General features: G+C 46.8%; 1 protein-coding gene across 2 annotated transcripts; it reads left to right on the top strand.

Annotated features, from left to right (window-relative positions):
• The first annotated feature begins 633 nt into the window (after nucleotides 1–633).
• Nucleotides 634–20,307, top strand: DLST (dihydrolipoamide S-succinyltransferase). 2 transcript variants are annotated; one of them, XM_021679566.2, is made up of 15 exons: nucleotides 634–739; nucleotides 1,306–1,339; nucleotides 3,963–4,011; nucleotides 6,901–6,956; nucleotides 7,091–7,165; nucleotides 7,391–7,446; nucleotides 7,958–8,069; nucleotides 10,618–10,773; nucleotides 11,238–11,314; nucleotides 11,914–12,011; nucleotides 15,109–15,239; nucleotides 16,597–16,670; nucleotides 16,968–17,051; nucleotides 17,463–17,630; nucleotides 18,793–20,307. In XM_021679566.2, the coding sequence occupies exons 1-15, from the start codon at nucleotides 677–679 to the stop codon at nucleotides 18,925–18,927; spliced, it is 1,368 nt and encodes a 455-aa protein (XP_021535241.1). In that variant the 5' UTR covers nucleotides 634–676; the 3' UTR covers nucleotides 18,928–20,307. The 2 variants fall into 2 exon arrangements, with proteins under 2 accessions (XP_021535241.1, XP_021535242.1); XM_021679567.2 differs by lacking the exons at nucleotides 634–739; nucleotides 1,306–1,339; nucleotides 3,963–4,011 and adding an exon at nucleotides 6,218–6,305.
• The last annotated feature ends 739 nt before the right edge of the window (nucleotides 20,308–21,046 follow it).

Here is a 21,046-nt window from a genome sequence, read left to right as displayed (position 1 = left end):
GGAAGATCAGGAGATGTCGTTTCAGAAGTAAGGCTACTTGTTGATCTTTGTCTGGTAAAAGGGCAATGGGAAGCCTTCAGAGGTTCCTTTGGGCTGTTTCTTTGTTCTGGAGTTAGAGAGGCAGGGAAGTGACTCTTCCTTTTTTTTTTTTAAATATATATTTGAGGAACCTGAGGTTCAGGGAAGCGAGGTCACCTGCCCAAGGCCACCCACGTGTAAGATCAGGCAGGCTTGTCCGCCAAGGTCCGAGTTCAAAGCCCGTGCCAGCCTCCCGCTCTTTTCCGGTAGTGCAGAGGTGGAAACGTGCGGTGTCCCGGGGTCCCAGAAGGAGACGGGCGCCAAGCTCAGGGCCAGCTCTGCGGAGAGGTGTGGGAGGCGGGGTGGGACCCCTAGGGCGGCCTGGTCTCTGGACGGTCGTAGGCACCCCCGGGAGTCCCGGCGCAGGCCGGCAGGCAGTGCAGCAGGCTCCGAGAGCGCTCCGCCGCCGAGGACTCCCGGGCGCAGACCGGTGTGCTGAGGTGGGGGCCGCTTCGCGCTGCTTGTCGGTTCCCCCCCCGCCAGTGGTTCGCTCCGAACACCCCTCCCCGCGCGGCGAGTGCCGCGGCCCGCCCCGCTTCCGGTTGTTGCCGGGCCCTATATCCGGTGTCCGCCCGCCCTCGGCTCCGCCGCCGCCGCGATGCTGTCCCGGTCCCGCTGCGTGTCCCGGGCGTTCAGCCGCTCGCTCTCTGCCTTTCAGAAGGTACGGTCCGGTTGGGCCGGGGTACCGGCGGATGAGAAACCTGCCGGCGGGCAGAGGGGCAGCCTGGGGAGCAGGAGCGCGGCGCGCCGGTCAAGCCCGGCACCAAGGGCACCGGGACGCGGAGGCCGCGCGCTGGGCGGCCCGGGGCCGCCGTTGCTCTCGGGGTCGTCTTGCAGAGCCCAGCAGCCCCCTGCCTTCCCAAGGCAGCCGGCGCCCCGTCCTCTGCTGGGCCGCACCCTCCGCGCCCGGGCGGAGGAGCCGCCCAGAGCCGCGCCCGTCCAGGCACGAGACTCCGAGTTTGGGAGGAGGCGCCGCCGAGTACCCCGACGGGATCGGGGCCCGCCCCCACTCCCGTTAGTGGGTGTCAGCCCCGATGGGAAGTTGAGGTAGTTTGGCAGGCCCAGGGTGTTGACTGGGACTGAGAGCCTTGGCTGTTGCATTTGCCTTTTGGAGTCACGAGATTCACCTGTCACTAGCGCCTGGACAGCTTTGAGTCTGTACTTAAAAAGCTGTTTCTTCCCTCCTTTCATCATGGGTGACGTCGATAATGTCTTCTTTCTCAACAGGGGAACTGCCCTCTAGGGAGACGTTCCCTGCCTGGTAAGTTGTGCCCTTGCCGTTACCTAACGTGCTCTCCTCCTGGGCAGAGCAGTATTTGAGGAAACCGGGGTGCCTATGTTTCTCCACATGATGTGGAGCGAAACAAAGTGCTATTTAATAACAGCTATCATTTATTCATTTGACACATAGTTACCGAGTTTCTACTGCCTGTCAGGCAGGCACTGTGCTAGGCGCTCACTAGGGATACAGCAGTTAACAGTTCTTATCTCCTGGAGCTTATGGTCTAGCGGGAAGGACAAAGTGTAAATTGCTAAGCAAATGAGGGATCATGAATTTTGGTTAAGTGCTGAGAAGGAAAATGAAGGTGGACAGAAGGGCCTTCTTTAGTAGGGGACATTAAAGCTGCAACCCAGAGGATGTGACAGGCGAGTTCAGTGAAGAGCAGGAAAAGGAAAGGGAATAGCATGTACAGAGTCCCTGAAGAAGGGAAGAATTTGACAGTGTTTTGAAACTGGAAAAAAGGTGATTCAGCCAGAGAATTTTGGTTAAAGGAAGGAATGGAATGAGATAGAAGATGGTGTAGGGACTATTGGAAGGAATTTAGGTCTTATCCCAATTTTTTGTATGCCTGGCATAAATATTTGTTGGATGAGTAGATCCTAGTAGGAGTTTTCTGTGGGCCAAATATGGTTCTGAGTGCTTTCTGTGCGTTTTGCAGTTAATCATCAAGAAACAATAAGAGGTATTCTCATTGTTTTACAAATGCATGACCCAAGGCTAGGAAAGGGAAAGTGCCTTGACCAAGGTCATTCAGCCACCTATTGGTCAAGCCTGCTCTACCTGACTCCTCAACCTAAATTCTTAACCCACCATGTTGTCATTGACTCATGTGCTCAACAGAGCATTTGAGTTCTTCCTACGTGCCAGGCACTATGCTAGGTGACAGGGATACAGATGGTCTCTACCCTCCAGAATCATATGGGCTAGCTGGAGAGACAGCAAATAGACATTTATGCACACATAAGGCCGCAATTACATTGTGATGACTATGAGCGAGAAGTGCAGGGCATAATGAAAGGGTGGGATGTGTCTTGGGAAGGTGGAGAGAGTGGTGAGAATGTCAGTAAAGGCTTCCCCGAAAAAGTGGTATTTAAGCCAAGTCTTTAAGAATACATAGCAGTTGGCCAAGAGAACAATATTCCAGGCAAAGGGCACTGCTAGTGCAAAGGTTGTCCGGCAGGAAGGGACTTGACCAGTCATAGAAATGGAAAGGAAGCCTGTCTGGCTGGAAAGATAGGGCTGGACAGTACAGGAATGTGTAAAGTTTTTGGACTTTATTCTAATAGTCATGAGAACATAGGCACCTAACAGAGTGTAAGCTTGGAGCGGACTGTCAAATATTCTTTTAAACTAAGAATTCTAAAAGTAGGCATTTTCTCCATTTATAGACCGGCAGGACAATGGAAAGAACCTTGTACTTGGGGTGTGCCTTGTGGTTCAGGGCTTCACCTTGGGCTAGTCCCCTAAACCTCCAGAAGCCCTACTTAGGTAAAAACTGGGAATAATAGCAGATGGTCGTTCTACTTTAGGGAGTTGTGATACATGAAAATCAAAATGAGGTCATTATGTGAAAGCTTTTTATAAACCCTAAAGCACTGTACAAATGAGACTTGCTGTAAGATGAACTCTAAATTGGACTCAGGGTTCCAAAACTCAGTATGGGCTGCTGGCTGTTCTAGCTCAAAGATACGCTGTACTTGGGATTTGTACTGCAGAGGCATGGACTGTTGGACATGGAAGTGATTTACTTGACTCTGAAACTCTGGAGATTTGGGGGAGGAAGAGACACAAGGGAGAGCTCTTTCTCCTCTGGTGTTTCCTGAACCCATGGTTTATTTAGAAGAGTTGTTAATAGATCTGAAAAAAAAGACCTCTGGAAGAATATGTTCAGGTGAGGCGGCAGCCCTGGTTAGTTGTAATTAGTTGTCATTTGGGGAAATGCAGTTATCTGTGATAAGGACGTTTGGTGGGGCAGAAAGGGACTCCCACCTTGCTGAGTTTGACCAGAGGGGACGACCTCAGAGAGCTCTTGGGAAGGCAATAAACTGATAGGAGGGACAATGATTTGCTCAGTACTGGGGCAAACTGGAGACCCTGGGCTTAAAGTAGCCCAGTCTTTGCTACTAGGGTTTATGCAGTAAGACTTCCAGCTCAGTGCATTTTAAGTAACCAGGGAAACAGAAACCCAGACCAAACATGCCCACTGCTTCTCAGATTAGGCTTTGTGTAGTCACAGGATAAGCCATGATGGGTCTTTCTCAAGCTTCAAATATATTTGAACACTTGGGAGAGTAGGGAGGTTTTATTACGAAAACATATAGGGATAATGACAGTTTATGAATTTTAAGGTAAATATGATAAAACTACTTCAGGCTTTGCCCTTAGAATTCTCCCCTTTTTTCAAACACATACCCACTCTCAACCCCACATACCTGTTGCTCTTTGCCATTGAGAAGCAGGACTCTGTGTGATAAGGATTATATTGTTGCCTACATTTGATCTTGCTCCGTGTCAGAGTTAGGGGGTGAACAGATTTCTTTCCCATTCCCAGCAGGTATCCTGTATAAGAGTTGTTGGTTAAGAGTTGTTTTGTTTCTTGCAGGGGTCTCCTTATGTCAGGGACCAGGTTACCCTGACAGCAGGAAGATTGTGTAAGTATCACTGGGGAGCACAGATGCGTGGCCATGGGGTATTTAAGACACCAGTTCTAAATTTGACCACCTGCTTTCTTCACTGGCTTCCAGGCCTTGATAATCAAGGTGCTTATGTTGAGTCTCTAGACCTAACCTTGATGTTGATTTATGACATGTGATGTACGTTGAGCGTCAGCCCCATGTCAGGTGCTGGCGCTGGAGTGTGCTTGTCCTCAGGTGTTTAGATTGTAATGAAAGTGAAGTTGGAACCCTCTCTTTATGGGAATAGATCTAGTAGGTTACTCTTGAGTATTCTGGTTGGATACAAGTGCAGCCGAAGGGCTGGAGGTTCACATTTCCTGTGGAGATTTAGAGCATCCTCTTGGTACATAGTTACTCATTTTAGAAACCGTAAAAGCAAAAGACAGTGAGTTGAGTCCTGGGACTTTGACTACTTCAGAGGGAATGCTATTATTGCATAATAGAGTTTGGAGAAAGGCCACCCGTGTGTGTTTCAGATTAACTTCTGCTTATGAGTGTTGCTTAATGCTACTTTGCATTCCAAGTATTTTCAGGTAGGTGGTAAGAGGATGCTTTCTAGTTATCTGTTAAACAGCTATAAAGCTGTGTTCTGCATAGGGAGAATCCTTAAAATGAAGAGTCACCAGATTAGTTCTTTCACTGTGCATCACAATGGGATTTTCTTTTCAATTGAGAAAATGATGCACTTAGTACTAGAAGTATGAATTTCTGAGTTAGTTTTTAGAGGGCAATTAGCATTCATTAGTCTTGAACTGTGTGTATTCTTTGATCTAGCAATTCCATTTCTAAAAATCTATACTGAAGAACTCCTGGTATACCCAGATTTCTCTCAAAATGGCCAAACAACAGGGGATTGCTTAAGCTGTGTCATGTTGACATGTTCACACTATGATAAGTGGGGAAACACAGGTTATAAAATGATTCTATTTTTTACTGTACAGTATAATTATGTTTTTTTGCTGTTTCCAAATACTCTCAAGTGAACATCTAATACTTTTGTAACTTAAAAATTATTTAGAGCAATTCAAAATGTGCTACTCATCTGCAACTTTAATGAGAATTGGAACAACCACAAATTTCGATGGCAATAAATACAACAAATAAGTATTTAAAAGTAAATTTCTTTTTTTAAGATTTTATCAGAGAGCACCAGTGGGGGGAGGGGCAAAGGGAGAGGGACAAGCAGGCTCCCTGCTGAGCAGGACCCTGAGATCATGACCTGAGTCAAAGTCAAGACGCTTAACCTACTGAGCCACCCAGGTGCCCCAGTAAATTATTTGTTAAAAAAAAAAGAAAAAACCCACAACATTAAACTTTGTGGGGTGAGAAAATAAGTACCCACCTTATTTTAAAAAAACTTTCATTATAAAACATTTTGGTTTTTCATGATTCAAAAGTAAAAAGAGACTTTACCCTTGTCCTGCATGCCCCCAAGTTCCTCTTCCTAGGGACAGCCAGTGCTCCAGGTTCTTGAGCGTCCTCACAGAGCAGTCTCTGCAATTGCAAATTACCCACGAGTTCTTGTCCATGACCACTTACCACATGGTTATAAACTTTATGCAGATCACTTTGTGTTCCGTGCTTTTTAAAAAATAAGGTACAGGGGCGCCTGGGTGGCTCAGTTGCTTAAGCAACTGCCTTCGGCTTGGGTCATGATTCTGGAGTCCCGGGATCAAGTACCACATCGGTCTCCCTGCTCAGCGGGGAGCCTGCTTCTCCCTCTGACCCTCTCCCCTCTCATGCTGTCTCCCATTCTCTCTCTCAGATAGATAGATAGATAGATCTGTCTCCCATTCTCTCTATCAGATAGATAGGTAAATAAATAAAATCTAAAAAAAATAAAAAATAACGTACATTTTCCCCTTGATTTTTAAATAGATCTTACAGTTATTTTGACATTACAAGAGTAAAAATACCAAATGGCAACTTAAATCTGTTTTACTTCTGTATTATAAAGATGCTTGTTATAGAATATTCAGAATCCTGAAGTGTAGAAAGTGAAAGTCCCCATCGGTCCAGATCACTCTCCCAAAATGTGTATGGATGTAACATAACCATAGGTACTGTATGTATCTACGTCTCCCACTGTCCAGAGTTAACCACTCTTAATGGTTTTGTGCATGCAAAGTGGTATCATTCTCTAGTTTACATTATTTGAAGTTAGTGTCATACCAGAAAATACCTTGGTCTTTTGACGTTCCTCTTGAATGAGTCCAGAATGGACCAGTGTGCGGCCTCCTAGCAAGAGAATCAACTAGGAGATACAGGAGGTTTGTTTTGTTTTGTTCTTGTTAATTTGCCCCCTGCCAACCACCCCCCCATAACATCTTTTTTTAATTCCAAGCTAATTGTCTCCTCTTGCTGCCTTATCTGATCTCAGTCTGTAATCCTGCAGACAGAAACTTCATTGTTTGTGACACAATGGCAGGTACTGCGAGGGCACCCAGTTTATTGTCCTTGAATTTCGTCCAGAAAAAAACCTAATCGGGAAGCTAATTTCTTTTGGTGGGTGTGCAAAGGACTGAGATGCTTATCTTTTTCTTCGCTGAACCAAATGAAAGTCTCTGTTTTGTGGGAGCTGGCATTTCACTGAGCACAGGGTTCTGGACTCACTCAAGGAGTTTACTACCTAGGGTACCCATGTCATCCAGGCTCTGCTGTAGACCTGCTGAGTCAGAATCTCTGGGGATGGGGCCTGGACATGAATGTTTTGAAAAAGTTCCCCCAGGGGGACACTCATGGGCACCCCTGGCTGAGAATCACTGATTTAAAGGGAAAGTGGTCCATGGTCCCTTGTCTAGACTACAATGCGCGTGGTTCACCTGCTAAAGACGTTTACTTTTCTTATGTTTTTTTTTTCTGTAGTATTAACAACAGTAGTGTCTTCAATGTTCGCTTCTTCAGAACTACAGCTATGTGCAGTAAGTACCTTCCTTCGGTTCCCTGCCTTCTTGGGAATGGCATTTTAATGGGAAGAGCAACAACTGACAGAGTTTAATTAAAAAGGAAGAATAATGGCCTACATGTGATTTTCTTTTTTGCTTTTTTTTCCTAGAGGATGATGTGATTACAGTCAAAACCCCAGCATTTGCAGAATCTGTCACAGAGGGAGATGTCAGGTGGGAGAAAGGTAAGATTTCAGGCCCTACTTACTTAAGTTTAAATACTTTATAAAGTTGTCATCACTGACCTCCCCCTCTCCCTGCCCCAATAATCAGGTTTCTCCCTTCTCTTTACCTGAAATATAATTTTTCCTGGCCCTGTAGGAAAGGGTCTTATAACACACCTATCAAAAGGGATTTTGTGGCTACTGGGGTCCCCCCCCTTAACAGATAACCTTTGACTGTCTTTTCAGCCGTTGGAGACACTGTTGCAGAAGATGAAGTGGTTTGTGAGATCGAAACTGACAAGGTAGGCTTGTCCTGTATCAGTATAATTTTTCATGTAAAAAAACCTAATTAAAAAAAAAGGGACTTAACGGTTTAAATATAATTTTTAACTTGCTCTAACCTCAGTTGTAAAAGTGTTGGAATAGCTCATTAAAAAGAAAAAGGTTTAAAATTTTAATTTTGGATTGTTCTCGGTTATATGTATTATGTACTTCGATAAAAGCTTTAGTTTTGTAGCACATGTGTGTTTGCGTGTGCATGTGCAGGAACTGTTTCTGTTTCCATTTGTTTTTTGTGTATCACTTGGAAACACATTAACTGAACATGGCTTTAATGTTTCTGAGAAAGGACAAAGGGTGAATCTTCACAATAGCATTGACTCTTCATTACTCTGAGAGTGTGGCCTTGGTGTTTCTATAAGCAGAGCCTAGTATATCTGCTGCGACTGTTGTGACTCATGTTTGAGATTCTAGACAATCTTCTAATGCCGAGTAAAAATTTGGACTCTTTCTCCATCTGTCCTTGTTTTCCAGACATCTGTGCAGGTTCCATCACCAGCAAATGGCGTGATTGAAGCTCTTTTGGTACCTGATGGGGGAAAAGTAGAAGGAGGCACTCCTCTCTTCACACTCAGGAAAACTGGCGGTAAAGAAGTTCTCCTGGTTGTCAAGATCTCCAGTGGTTCCCCCTTGGAATTGGGGCTGAGCATAATGTACTGATTCCTTGATACCTCAAAGACTGTTTGGCATTCCAGCTGCTGTTGGTTGAGGGACTAAGACAGGTGATATTTATGCAGTGGGTACTTTAAATGCCAAGTTCTAAAAGAAAATGGTATTTAAAGAAACATAAAACCTCATAATAACTCTGTTCTTTCCACGTATATTTCTTATGCTGGACTTTTTTTTTTTTTTTTAATGTTCTTTTAATCACCATACATTACATCATTAGTTTTTGCTGTAGTGTTCCATGATTCATTGTTTGCATATAACACCCAGTGCTCCATTCAATACGTGCCCTCTTTAATACCCATCACCAGGCTAACCCATTCCCCCACTCCTTCCCCCAGTTTGTTTCTCAGAGTCCATAGTCTCTCATGGTTCGTGCTGGACCTTTTCTTAAAGATATAATAGAATGAAGATGATTTTAAAGATAGTGATTTTTTTTTTTTTTCTTCCTGTCCTCAGCCCTGGCGTCAGAATCAGATGGGGGCTTTAAAAATAACAAATGCAGGGCACCCTGGGGGCTCCATTGGTTACGTGACCAACTCTTGATTTCTGCTCAGGTCATGATTCCAGGGTCCTGAGATGGAGCCCTGCCCTGGGCATGGAGCCTGTTTTAAGATTCTCTCTCTTCATTAAAAAAAAAAAACAAAAAAAAACCAAACCTCTCTCTTCCCATCACCCCCCCCCACACACACACATCTCTCTCTCAAAAAAACAAAGCAAAAAACGTGTGTGTGTGTGTGTGTGTGTATCTATATAAACAAACACAAATGCGTAGACCCCATGGCCCAGGGATTCTGATATATTAAATCTGGGGTTATCAGATCTGGGTTATCTATTACAGTTGTTTTTTTTTTAAAATGCTCTCCAAGTGATTCTGATACACAGCTCGGGCTGAGAGCCACTATTCTTTTTTAAGATCTTATTTATTCGTTTGAGAGAGAGAGAGAGAATATAAGCAGGGGAAAGGGCAGAGGGAAAGGGAGAAGCAGACTTCCTGCTGAGCAGGGAACCCAACATGGGGCTTAATCCCAGGACCTGGAGATCATGACTTGAGTCAAAGGCAAATGCTCAACTGACTGAGCCACCCAAGTGTCCCAAGAGCCACTATTCTAAAGTGAGGAGAAGTAATATTTCATGGTGTCTATTCTGGAGAATTCAGTGTTGTTTTTTCACATCTGTGCTCAGAGCATTTCTAAGGAAGGTTGCTCTTTCTCTTGGGAAGAAGTGAGAAGGAAATGAATTTGTATGGCACCTTACAGTCAATATGAGAGATTAGAAAATAATTTTTTCTGATTCTTAGTTAAATGCTGTAATTACTAAAGTCTGTTTCTTTTTCCTTATCAAAATAGTTAAGGAGAGAGAGAGTAGATTACATCCTTTAGATTGATCAGGGTACGACCAGAAGCCCAGAATGAAAGTAGTGTGCAGTAGAAGGCTAGGGAATAAGATCAATTCTTTTTTTTTTTCTTAATTTTTTATTGTTATGTTAATCACCATGCATTACATCATTAGTTTTTGATGTAGCGTTCCATGATTCATTGTTTGTGCATAACACCCAGTGCTCCATGCAGAACGTGCCCTCTTTAATACCCATCACCAGGCTAACCCATCCTCCCATCCGGGAATAAGATCAATTCTTTCACCTGATCATTCCTTAAAAAGAATGTTCTTCTAATTTAAATATGAAATGTGAAACCAGGTATGTACAGATGGATAAAATCAAAGTATCTAAAGTTGTGGTTTATGAGCATTATGCTAGATGAAATGCTTCGAACTCTTTAAGTCTGAGTGAGCCTTTGATTATTTAAACTTTTATTTTTTTATAGTTAAAAGAGTATTAGGGGCTCCTGGGTGGCTCAGTTGGTTTAGCGTCTGCCTTCAGTTCGGGTCATGATCCCGGGGTCCTGGGATCAAGCCCCGCCTTGGGCTCACTGCTCAGAGGGAGGCCTGCTTCTCCCTCTCCACTCCCCCTGCTTGTGTCCCCCCTCTCGCTGTCAAAAAAGTAAAATCTTTAAAAAAAAAAAAAAAAAAGTATCCTTCCACACATGATTTTAAAATAGAAGACAAGACTGTCCATACTCCCATGACTAGAAGTGTGTTTCTTTCATATATGTGTATCAACATCTTCAATGCCTGCGTTTCTTCTGCTTGGAAGTTTACATTGCCACGGGCTTAGTGGGTGCTTTTAAAGTACTTGCTAGATTTGATCATGAGTTGGTATTTGTGAAATCAGGAAGGCAGCTGAATGAGGTCAGTTGTGTAACGTAGGACGTCTGGGAGCCCCGGGGAATGGAAGGACTGCGCCTTCCATCCTTGTGTGCGTTTCGTAGTGCCTTGTGTATAGCCAGTTAGCATTTGGCAGGTGATTGGAGATAGAGCTTTTGCTGCTACACCTTGTTTAGTATCTGTGATTCGGTTGCTTTGCATTCCAGACGGTGCCAGTGACCTCTGCTTGTCATGTTTTCCAGCTGCCCCTGCGAAGGCCAAGCCAGCCGAAGCTCCTGCTGCTGCAGCCCTGAAAGCAGAGCCTCCAGCCCCAGCAGTTCCTCCTCCCGCCGCGGCATCCATACCCACTCAGATGCCTCCAGTGCCCTCGCCCTCACAGCCTCTTGTTAGCAAGCCAGGTACGCCTCCCCCTCCTGCATGTCTCTGTGTGGGAGAACATCCCCTCCAATGCCATGTTCCCTCGCGGGGCAGAATCTTAGACCAGTCAGGGCTCCGAACAGGCTCCAGTGGCTGCTTTGTAGAAGGAACTCTAGACTTTGTATCAGAAGACCTGGGTTGGAGCCCAGCTTTCTGTTTATAGCTCTGTGACTTTGGGCTAGCTCCTTAACGTCTCTGAGCAGATCTTCATTTGTGAAGTGGGAATGGTACTAGTCCACCTCAGAGTATCCGAAGGATTAAGTGACAGGACAGTCTGACAGCACTGGCACTTAGTAATTGTTTCTCTGGTTGGTTGGGTTTTGTTTTTGGGGGGGGGGGGCTGCAGAAAGGTGGTTTTATGAAAGCACGGGGTGGGACCCATGGGCCGAAAGAGCTGCTGTCTCTCTGATTTTCTGATGCAGCTGTACCTTCTGTTCATTGTCAGTGTCTGCAGTGAAACCCACTCCTGCCCCGCCAATAGCTGAGCCAGGAGCCGGCAAGGGTCTGCGTTCAGAACATCGGGTAAGCCTCTGGGGAGCACTTCCAGTAGGAGGCCGAGGGGATAGGGTTGAGATGAGGGGGTGTGGGCATTGTGGTGCCTACCTTTGAATTGCTGGCAGTTCGTGGCAACCAAGTTTAGGAAGTAGCTTGTCATAGCCTCATACTTGTCATATGAGAGGACTAGAACCTGAAGTCTTTGGAGCACCTGTCCAGTGGCTTTTCCCACGGTGCTGTGCTACCACCGGACTGCCTTGGCTGTGAGAGGTCTGCAGGGGGTGGGAGCTTAGGAGTGTGCCGCTCCCCCTCACAGTACCACACACTGTGGAGAAGTGGTTCTACTGAGCCCTGTTCCTGTCCTCCTGGGACACTTCACTGAGGGCTCCGTGGTAGCAGTCACTGGCAGGGGCAGCTGTAAAACCTCAAGGAAGTATATGGTCAAGAGTGTGGGTTCCTCTGCCTGAGAAGACCTCCTAAAAATACTAGAGAGCCTGGAGCTCTTGTTTTACTTAGGTATCCTAGTCCGTGACACCTTGGTCCTTGCAAGCTGAGTGCCCCCTTGGACTGAGTGGGGAGGGCTTGATCCGGAGAGCCCAGACTGTTAATCCTTGTCCTACTTTCAGGAGAAAATGAACAGGATGCGGCAGCGCATCGCCCAGCGTCTGAAGGAGGCCCAGAACACGTGTGCGATGCTCACTACTTTCAATGAGATCGACATGAGGTGAGATCTCTGGGCCTCTTACTCCCCGCGCCCTTTTTTTGGAGAACACTTGAACTTGCCCCAGCCCCTACGTAGTGCTGATTCCAAAACTAACAGCAAGAAGAGGTACTTCTTTGCACTGCTTGTTGACTAAAACAGAGTGACCCATGGGGTTCGTTCTCTAATTGCCCGCCTCTGTGACTTAAAAAACTTTTAGCCTTTTATACCTGAATTTTGTGATGTCTGATAAATGAGGCTGGTAATGGTGTTAAATTCCGATGACTGGTGTCGAGTTGCCAAGTAGAGCTAGGGCAACTGGGCCTACCCTTGGGATGGAGAACCATTTGACCGCACACTCAGAGTCAAAGCCCAGTACCCTGCTGCTTTCTCACAGCGACTGCTCCTGATTTGTGTTCCGAAGTGGCTCAGATTTGGGTGGTGGGAAAGCACCAGCTTGTCCTAGCTTTCGCCTTTCCCAGCTGTGATAATGAAATGGAAAGCAAGTGGTGTTTTTCAGTAAAAACCTCAGGATATATAACCAAAGGGACAAATTTAGTGTACCAATTTCTAGGGTGAGCTGGCTGTTGATTGGGTGGCTCGTTCGGTTGAATTTCGACTCAGGTCAGGATCTCAGGGATCGGCCTGTGTCGGGCTCAGCGGGGAGTCAGCTTGGGATTCTTTCTCTCCCTCTCCGCCTCCCCCAACCCCCTGTGTACCTCTCTCTCTAAAATAAATAAATCTTTTAAAAATCACAAAGTAAAATCTAGAAAAAGAAGTATCAGTGGGTAAAAGTATGAAGTAGAGAGAATGAGATCATTTGTTTTTGAGACGGAGAGCAGAAGTGGGGAGGGGAAGTTCCCCCCCCCCCCCCCCCCGCTTCCTGGAGAAAAGAGATTTTTAATAGGCCTAAGATTGACTAGCATTTTGACACAGGTAGCATTGCGGGGAAGGGTCATTCCAGACGATGTAAATAATACGGCGCTGACACAGGAAAGTACAGGATACTTTTGAGAACTATCTGCTGTGAGGAATATGTGGGAAAGAATGGGAAGAAAGTTGGATCCCTACTTTTAGAATGTTTCGAATGCCAGGGATAAGAGTTTATATCTAATTCGGGAGGTAAATCATGAAGTCTTCAGGTCATCCCTTTGCTTCTTTTTCTTCTAAGTGTTTAGTCTGCTAGCCTACTTTTCATTAGGGAAATTTGTTTTCTTTAGGAAGGGATCTGAAAAGCTTAGAGAAGGGAGGGGTTTATGGATAGTGTGCTATGGCGTTGTTCACAGAAGTAGGGCTCTGTGGCCTGTTTCACTAGATGTCATCCATGCTGTTGTGAAACTTCCTAAAAAGACTGGATGTCATTCAAGCCAAAGATTTCTCTCCTTCCTATCTGTAGGACATAGGGAAGGACCTTGACTAATGAATCACAAAGGCCGCAGCTTATGTTTCAGTGCATTAGGGCCAAATTGTACACAAATTGAATTGGGCTTTGAAATTCTACCTAATTCCTTAAGACAAAACATGTAAATATTTGTGGCCTTGGAAGATGCAGTTGGCCCAACAGCTTTGATTGGAAGGTAAGTGCAGTAGCTGGATCTCATTTCAGCAGCTAATCGAGGTGTCACTTAACGATGGCCTGGGGTCTCACTGCAGTCGGTAATGTGGTTTAGATCGAGTGCCCTTGGGTCTTGTGCTGATCAGCTACCCATAAGGGGCCTTTCTTAGACCTTCTCCTCTGCCCTGCTGTCCCAGGCCCTGCCTCCAAGGGCAGAGCTCTGAAATAGAAACTACTTAATGACCAGACAATAGCATTTGGGCAGGTTTGAAAGCAGAGATGTTTATCACATCTCTTTCCCTCTTCTGCAGTTCTTGTGTCTTGGGAACCAGTAATGTCTTTAGGGTGGTAATCCTAGCACTAAATAAGGTTAGACTCAGGAAAACAAACATTTAAACCTAATCAGCCCCCCCCCCCCAAAACTTCCTTTTTCAAAGGCAAATGGTCTGAAGGGGGAGTTAAAGTTATACCATCTTCTCTTTCATGCTAATGTCAAATTAGGCCATTATGGGGAGAAAGGGAAAACTGGAGCATTTGGGCCTGAGATAAAGTTATATTCAATTTCCATCACAGAACTGTATTCCGATAAATACTGAGGTTTCTGTAGCAAAATGATGGGAAAGCCATTTCCCACTAACTGCAGTATATATGTGGTACATCTGTGGAAAACCAATCCTAAATGAACAAAGGCTGTTTATGTCGCAAAGGCTTCCCAGAAGGCCCAGCTGCTTGTACTCGAAAAGCTTAGGGCCACATATGTCCACTTTCTAAATACCAAGGAAACCACATCCAGTAAACTGATAGAAAGGGCAAGGGCTGTGTCTTTATTATCTTGACGTCCAGCCTTGGCCCTTACATGTGGTGGGGGTTTAGCACCTGTTTGAAGGAGCAAGTATATGGAATTGCTAACTCTGCGGAGATAGGAGGGAGTTTATTGACTTTCCCATGAGCCTAAAAGAACACTGGTCTATACCTGACCATATATAGTCATGGGTGCTTTTGCTCACGTGGAGCCCAAACACCTGTGGAGTTTTTTCAGGTTTTGTTTTCATTAAGTGGAAGATAGGAAGAATGTCAAAAGGAAATTCTAATCAAGTTTGGTGGATTTTTTTGGACATAATTCTAACAAGAAATTTAAAAAAATATTGTTTATCTTGTAGACTTTGTTTATGCTTAAAATAATTATTCTTCAGAGTAGAGAGCTCATGAGTTTCAGGTAGCTAGAAATCACTTTCTCATCCAGGCAAGGATGTTAGTATGCTGTGTGAGCTCTTGTTCATATTATCTGTCACTGAATTCTATGACTTCTGGAATAGGAAGGAGCCCTATAAGGGGCTCAGCCGTACCGTCAGGACTGATTGGACCCAATTTCTTTGATTCCAGGTTTTGTAAAGAAGCGAGGTTATTGTATTGACCTCCGCTGGACTATTTCAAAACTTGAACTTGGGTAGATGGTCCAGAGGAAGGGAAAAATGCTTACCCAATTGTGTACATGGAGTTAGAAACTGGTATGAAAGGCAAAATAAGGGCTTTGTGGTCACTTTGTTTTATAATGTGTTTTTATAGTAACATCCAAGAGATGAGGGCTCGGCACAAAGATGCTTTTCTGAAGAAACATAACCTCAAACTAGGTTTCATGTCGGCATTCGTGAAGGCCTCAGCCTTTGCCTTGCAGGAGCAGCCTGTGGTCAATGCAGGTGAGTTTGTGGTGGCCGGACTCGAAGAGGTCCTGGGAGGTATGTGTGCTCCCACACACAGAAAGACCCAAGGCTTTATTTCATACCTGTGAAAACATGAGTGTCTTTCTCCAGGTATTTCTTGAATCACCTTCCTGAAGTGGTGTCATGGCTGTTTTCTCCCCAGTAGCTGGACAGAGTGGTTTCTCTTCCCATTTCATAGCTTGGCAGCTGCTCTGCCTACAAGCACTTCTGAGCCAGCCCAGCTCTCGGGGCTTCTCATGTCCAGGTGGAAGCTCGTGTTCTGTCTAGCACTTGCCTTTCCAGGGGCCCCGGGATCTTGGGGCCTGACTTCCCACTTGGCATAGGCTCCAGGGTGACCTTTGATTTCTGGTCGATGGACCTCAGTGGGAGGCCCTGGGCTTGGCCCCTCTTTCATGGACTTGGTGCTCGTTTTCCTTACTTTTTGCTCACCTACGTTATTGAAATGTTGACCTAACAAGCAGTTCTCTTTCCTATTGAGACACTTCTCTGTTCCCTGGAAGGTTGGGGGGGTGGACAGTGACACTTTTGCAATTCTGAGCAATGCCAGGGTCCCTAAAGATCTAGAAATAGAAGCTCTAGTCCCTTGCATTGAGTGATGTGCTCTAGGTAGGTAGAGGGCTGTCTTTGCTTTGTCCAGATGTGTATGTACCTCTTGTTCCTTCCATTCTTCTCATGCTTCCTCATTGGCTCTCCATCCCTTTCTTCTGCCTGCCTGTATATGTAGGCATTTCTCAGAGTTCTTTTGGCCTCTTTATCACTTCCCACATGCTTTGCCTTGGTGGCTTATCTAACAACACAACATGGACTTTCTGTGGAAAAGAGTGCCGAGCCTGTATTTTCTCATGAGCACCAGACCTAGACTTTCAGCTGCCGGTTTGCTGGCTTACACTACCCTGCTGCCTCTGGAGTCTCCGAGAACGAGGCCTCTCTCACCTCCTGCGGAGAGTAGGCAGCGGAATGGGCAGCACTACCACCCCTCCCTTTGCATCTGCCTTTTTGGGAGCACTTTTTAAACCTAGCCATTCTCTGTTAAGGGAGGGTTTGGGCAGAGCTAGTTAAAGGGAGCTCCGTGCATACCTATCCTGTGTGAGCCGGTGTACTGAGTCTTCCTTTGAAAAACGGGTGCTCCCATGCTCGGCCTCAGTCAGGGCACTTGGGAAATGTTAGGATTGGTTGGGAGTAAGAGGAGTCCGCCACATGTAGTGCAATGGTTTTCCTGCTGACTGGTCAGCCCACTGTACCAGGCATGGTGGATTTTCACTCTGTTAACACAAGTATTTCTGCATTAGCCTAGGCTTGGACAGTTGTGTGTAACATGTGTTTTCTCTCACAGTGATTGATGACACAACCAAAGAGGTGGTGTATAGGGATTATATTGACATCAGTGTCGCCGTGGCCACCCCACGGGTATGTTGGGGAAAGCGGTGGGGAGCTCTGGTCTTAGACTCTCACTTTGTATAAAAAAGCAGACCCCTGGGGAGAGAGCATTTCTGTAATCCTGTCTTAGAAGGGAGTTAGTAAAAGAGTAACCTGCTTTCGACCCCACCACATTCTTTTAACGTCAAGCCTAAATATTTTAGACTCTGTTAATCACATTGAGTCATTAAGATGCTCAATGGGGAGCAGAGACCACCCACTTGAATCAAGGGAGTTATAAAGGGTACTATTAATCTGCAACTGAAAACAGCCTTTCACTCTCATCAGGGTCTGGTGGTTCCTGTTATCAGGAACGTGGAAGCTATGAATTACGCAGATATAGAACGAACCATCAGCGAACTGGGAGAAAAGGTAAAGTGGAAAGCAGCATGTGTGTTGGTTGCTGGGCAGGTCAGGGAGGAGGGGCCGGGGAAGGCTGGGCTCACCAGTGGGCAGTGATCAGGGAACTGGTGCCTTGCTCTGCTGGGTAAGGTGTGCGGAGCCCGAGACTGGCAGTCACCCCCAGGAGCCAAACTCTAGCTATCTGGCAGCGCTCATTGTGCTCTTGTCACGGAAGACCTCGTCAGAGGAGGCCTGCTGGGGAAAGCAAAGGTCCTCAAGGCATCGTGCCTGTCCTCTGGTGGAGGCCTGGCCACAGGCGTCTTCTGCTGAACAATAGCTAGAAGTTGGACTGTTGATCTCAGACAGGAGCCTTCTGGACTCCCTGTAGGTGAAGAAAGCTGGGTTGTCCTTATATTGCAGTGATTAAATCTCCATTCTTAGGCCCGAAAGAATGAACTTGCCATTGAAGATATGGATGGTGGTACTTTCACCATTAGCAACGGAGGTGTTTTCGGCTCGCTCTTTGGAACGCCCATCATCAACCCCCCTCAGTCGGCCATTCTGGGCATGCACGGCATCTTTGATAGGCCAGTGGCTGTGGGGGGCAAGGTAGGAACCATCACTGCAAATGTCCTAGCGGCTAGATGAAGAGGAGGGGGAAAGCTAGCTATTATGACAGATGCACTGGAATTGCAGGCATAAGTTCCATCTCTTAGTTTCTAATTAATAGCTAAGGCACTGATCTTCAAATTGTGGTGTGTGGTTTGGCATCATTTGGGAACTTCTTAGAAATGCAGACTCTTAGACCCCTTTCCAGACCTGATGAAGCAGAAGCTGCAGGTGATTCTGATACAACTTAAAGTGTGAGGACCATGGAGTTGAGGTGGCTTCCTCCTTCATCGGGAGAGGTCATCAAGCTCCATTCTCTAGGTGCCGTCCGGAGTGGGGACACAGTTGGAAACGTCCTTGCCCCGGGGAAACAGGACAGCGATGAAGATCTATGAGCTCCCAGGTTGTATGAAGGTTTAGCGGTTCCCTGGGAGTTCAGGGAATAAAGTTAAAGGGTCTTGAGCTGGCCCTAGAAGATATGTTGGTAGGAAAATATTTTCTGGGACTCCTGTGTTTAGAACGTTTTTGGGTCACTAGGTCTTGTGAATCCAAAAATCCTAGGTCTTCTCTCTTGAAAATGCTCACACACCTAACTTTGCATTCCACTTGAGAGAATTTGAGGATCTCTGGTTACTTTTTAAAATTCTAACCCTAAAGAAGAAACTTCAGGCTGCCAGGATTGAAGGGAAAAGTTTTCCTTCAGAAAGGGCAGAGAACGTGTTTTTTTTTTTTTTTTTTTAAAGATTTATTTGACAGCGCGTATACGCAAGTGTGTTCCCAAGCTGGGGCGGGGAGGGGGGGGGTGTCCACTGAGAGCTGAGCCTGATGCTATGGAGCTTGATCCCAGGACCCTGAGATCGTGACCTGAGACAAAATCAAGAGTTGGAAGCTTAACCAACTCAGCACCCAGGTGCCCAAGAATGTTTTTTTAAAAGGCGCTTTTGGAAGAGACTCTTTATTTTCTTGGTTGAGCTTTCTTGAGTGGGAGAGCTTTGCACTAAGGGTAAGCCTTGGTCTTTGAAAATAGAAGGCTCCAGAAGCAACATCAATAGGAAAAGCTCTGGAACTGGAAACTTTTCTATGGGCTATGCTTTCTCATCTCCCCACTTCCAGTGGGGCTTCCTCTGCTGCAGACAGACCTGTCAACCTCTCCTCTCTGTAGGTAGAGGTGCGGCCCATGATGTACGTGGCACTGACCTATGATCATCGGCTGATTGACGGCAGAGAGGCGGTAACTTTTCTCCGCAAAATCAAGGCAGCGGTAGAGGATCCCAGAGTCCTCCTACTGGACCTTTAGGAGGAAGCCACATACCCTACACACCAACCATACAGGAACTGACCACCAATCTTCTCCCTGTCCCCTCATGGGTTCCAGGCTAGCCTGGTGCCAGGCACATGTTGTTGGCCTCCAGCAAGGAAACCAGGGCACTACGTAACCAGCAGCCACAGTTCTTTTCTTGGTATTCTGCCAGGCTCTCCCCTCTCTGCACCCTTCTCGTACACTCGAACATCTTCTTGAGGCTTGAGGGAGAGAGAGCCTTAGTGGATGCTCATTAATATTCCTGCCTTTCTCCCATTCGTCTTTTGTAGAGATGATTTTGCTTCTCTCCTGGGCCAGTATTCAGTAGGGAAACCACTGGGGACCATGTGATTAAGTTTGTATCTTTTGAAAGTCTATTCTCCAGAGCCTCCTTAGGAGGGTGTAGTGTCTCCCAGGCTCACAGCAGCCTCTGGCCCGGCTGTGCACATTCTCACTTGATTGCACCTATATGGAGGTATTGACTGCAGGCCAAGAGGTGCTGCTTGCCGCGTAAATAACAGTTCATTCTGCGCTGCCATGGACTTCAGGATGCCTCTTCTACCTCGTCCAGGAAGCACAGGCCAGGGGGTCTGGGGGGGGGGGGGGAGGTGGTGGGGGGGGGCAGAGTCCCCTCCGAGGTGGTATGTTGTAGACAAGACAGGAGCAGAGCCACCCTCTCAGTCACGGCTCCATTTTGGCACAGTAACACACAGCCGTGGTTGTGCCAACCTTTCTGGGCTGCTTGGAACCATTCTAGCACATCGCTGTCGTTTAGAGCAGATTCTAGCACATCATGGCAGCGGGACAGGGCATGGTCACAAGGGCTGGAGGTTGGTGAGATTGGGGTGAGGGGGCTTCCTGTGGACTGGCTCAGATTGATTTGAGCTTTTTACATGCCATTGGCGTAAGCACTCGGACTGAAGGGGCAGCTCTGTTTCTCTCTGCATCGTGGCCCTTGAGGGAGCGGGGTGTCAGGGAGGATGGACCCTGGTAGAAACCAGCCCCAAGATGCTACTATACAGCGGGGATAATGGGCAGTGTCGCCTGAGGTGGTGTTGCCAGATGGGTCTGGGCACAATCATTGGAATTGCTTGGAGCAAGTTTAAATACACACATCTTGTCGTGAAAGCTGCTGGGCTTCATTGCTTTGTATGCAACTGCATCCAGGCCTGAGGCTGCTGATACTGGACATCAGGAGCCGCTGACTTAGTGCCGTGCCCTCGGAGCTGGAGCTGGAGCGGAGAAGCAAGGCCTGGGGCGGGGGGTGGGGGAAGGGTTGGGAGCCGATACTGAGTGCCTGCAGCATCTACTCTGTCTTCACTATTCAGAACTTGTACCTGAAATATTTAAAGAAACTGATTTTAAATGCAAATTAAAGGGCAAATGTTCTCAAAAGGTTCCTGCTTCTGCGTTCCTTTTAGTTCCCACGGTGCACAGCCCCAGCACTGTGACTGTCCCGAGCTTGGAAGCCACAGCCTGTCCCGGGAGTTAGCCTGTGAGATGCCAGATTTCTGAAGTTACCACTGTACTGGTTTGACAGCAGGTGGAACCCTAGCCATCTGCATGCCAGGAACGTGCCTGGCTTCCTTCCGGTGAGCCCCTCCAGCCTGACAGGCCACGCTCTTGAAGAGACTTCGCTGTGGCTTCAAAAAGGTGGGACCCAAACGCCACCAGACGAGCGTTTCTGTGGGGGCTTGGAGCATTTCTGGGGTGGATTGAGGAGGTGGGCGCAACTTAGACAATTTTGCATTTTGGACTTGATTGCCACATGTATACAAGGGTGCCCGAGGTCAGTGAGCACTGATGAGGGTAGATCACCCCCTGGGAGCAGGGGTCGGGGAGGGAGGCAGGCAGGGTTGGGAGCTAACCTAGACTGTGGGTGACAGGCATATGGCTTCTGAGCTTAAACACCACCCCCACCTGCTGGGCCTGCAGGGATGCCATGTCTGGGTGAAGGTCTGTCACAGGAACGAAGTGGCTCCAGAGGGCAGAACTTAGAGCTAATTGGGGGGGGGGGGGAGGATGGGTTCAAGGAAAGGCAGAACTTCAACCTGCCCTGGGCTTGGTGCTAGAAGCTCTCTCTAGGAAACCTCCAACGGAGGGATTACTAGCCCCA

This window comes from Neomonachus schauinslandi, chromosome 9, assembly GCF_002201575.2.
Source record: "Neomonachus schauinslandi chromosome 9, ASM220157v2, whole genome shotgun sequence".
NCBI lineage: Eukaryota > Metazoa > Chordata > Mammalia > Carnivora > Phocidae > Neomonachus > Neomonachus schauinslandi.
Note: the sequence above shows the minus strand (reverse complement) of the source record. Positions and strands in the feature narration are given on the sequence as shown.

What these genes read in the sequence shown, in the direction of transcription:
- DLST (XM_021679566.2), top strand. Translation starts at nt 677, where the DNA reads ATGCTGTCCCGGTCCCGCTGCGTGTCCCGGGCGTTCAGCCGCTCGCTC. An exon ending in GTCTGCGTTCAGAACATCGG is followed by an intron (nt 11,315 to 11,913) that starts GTAAGCCTCTGG and finishes TCCTACTTTCAG; the next exon opens with GAGAAAATGAACAGGATGCG. An exon ending in TTCAATGAGATCGACATGAG is followed by an intron (nt 12,012 to 15,108) that starts GTGAGATCTCTG and finishes GTGTTTTTATAG; the next exon opens with TAACATCCAAGAGATGAGGG.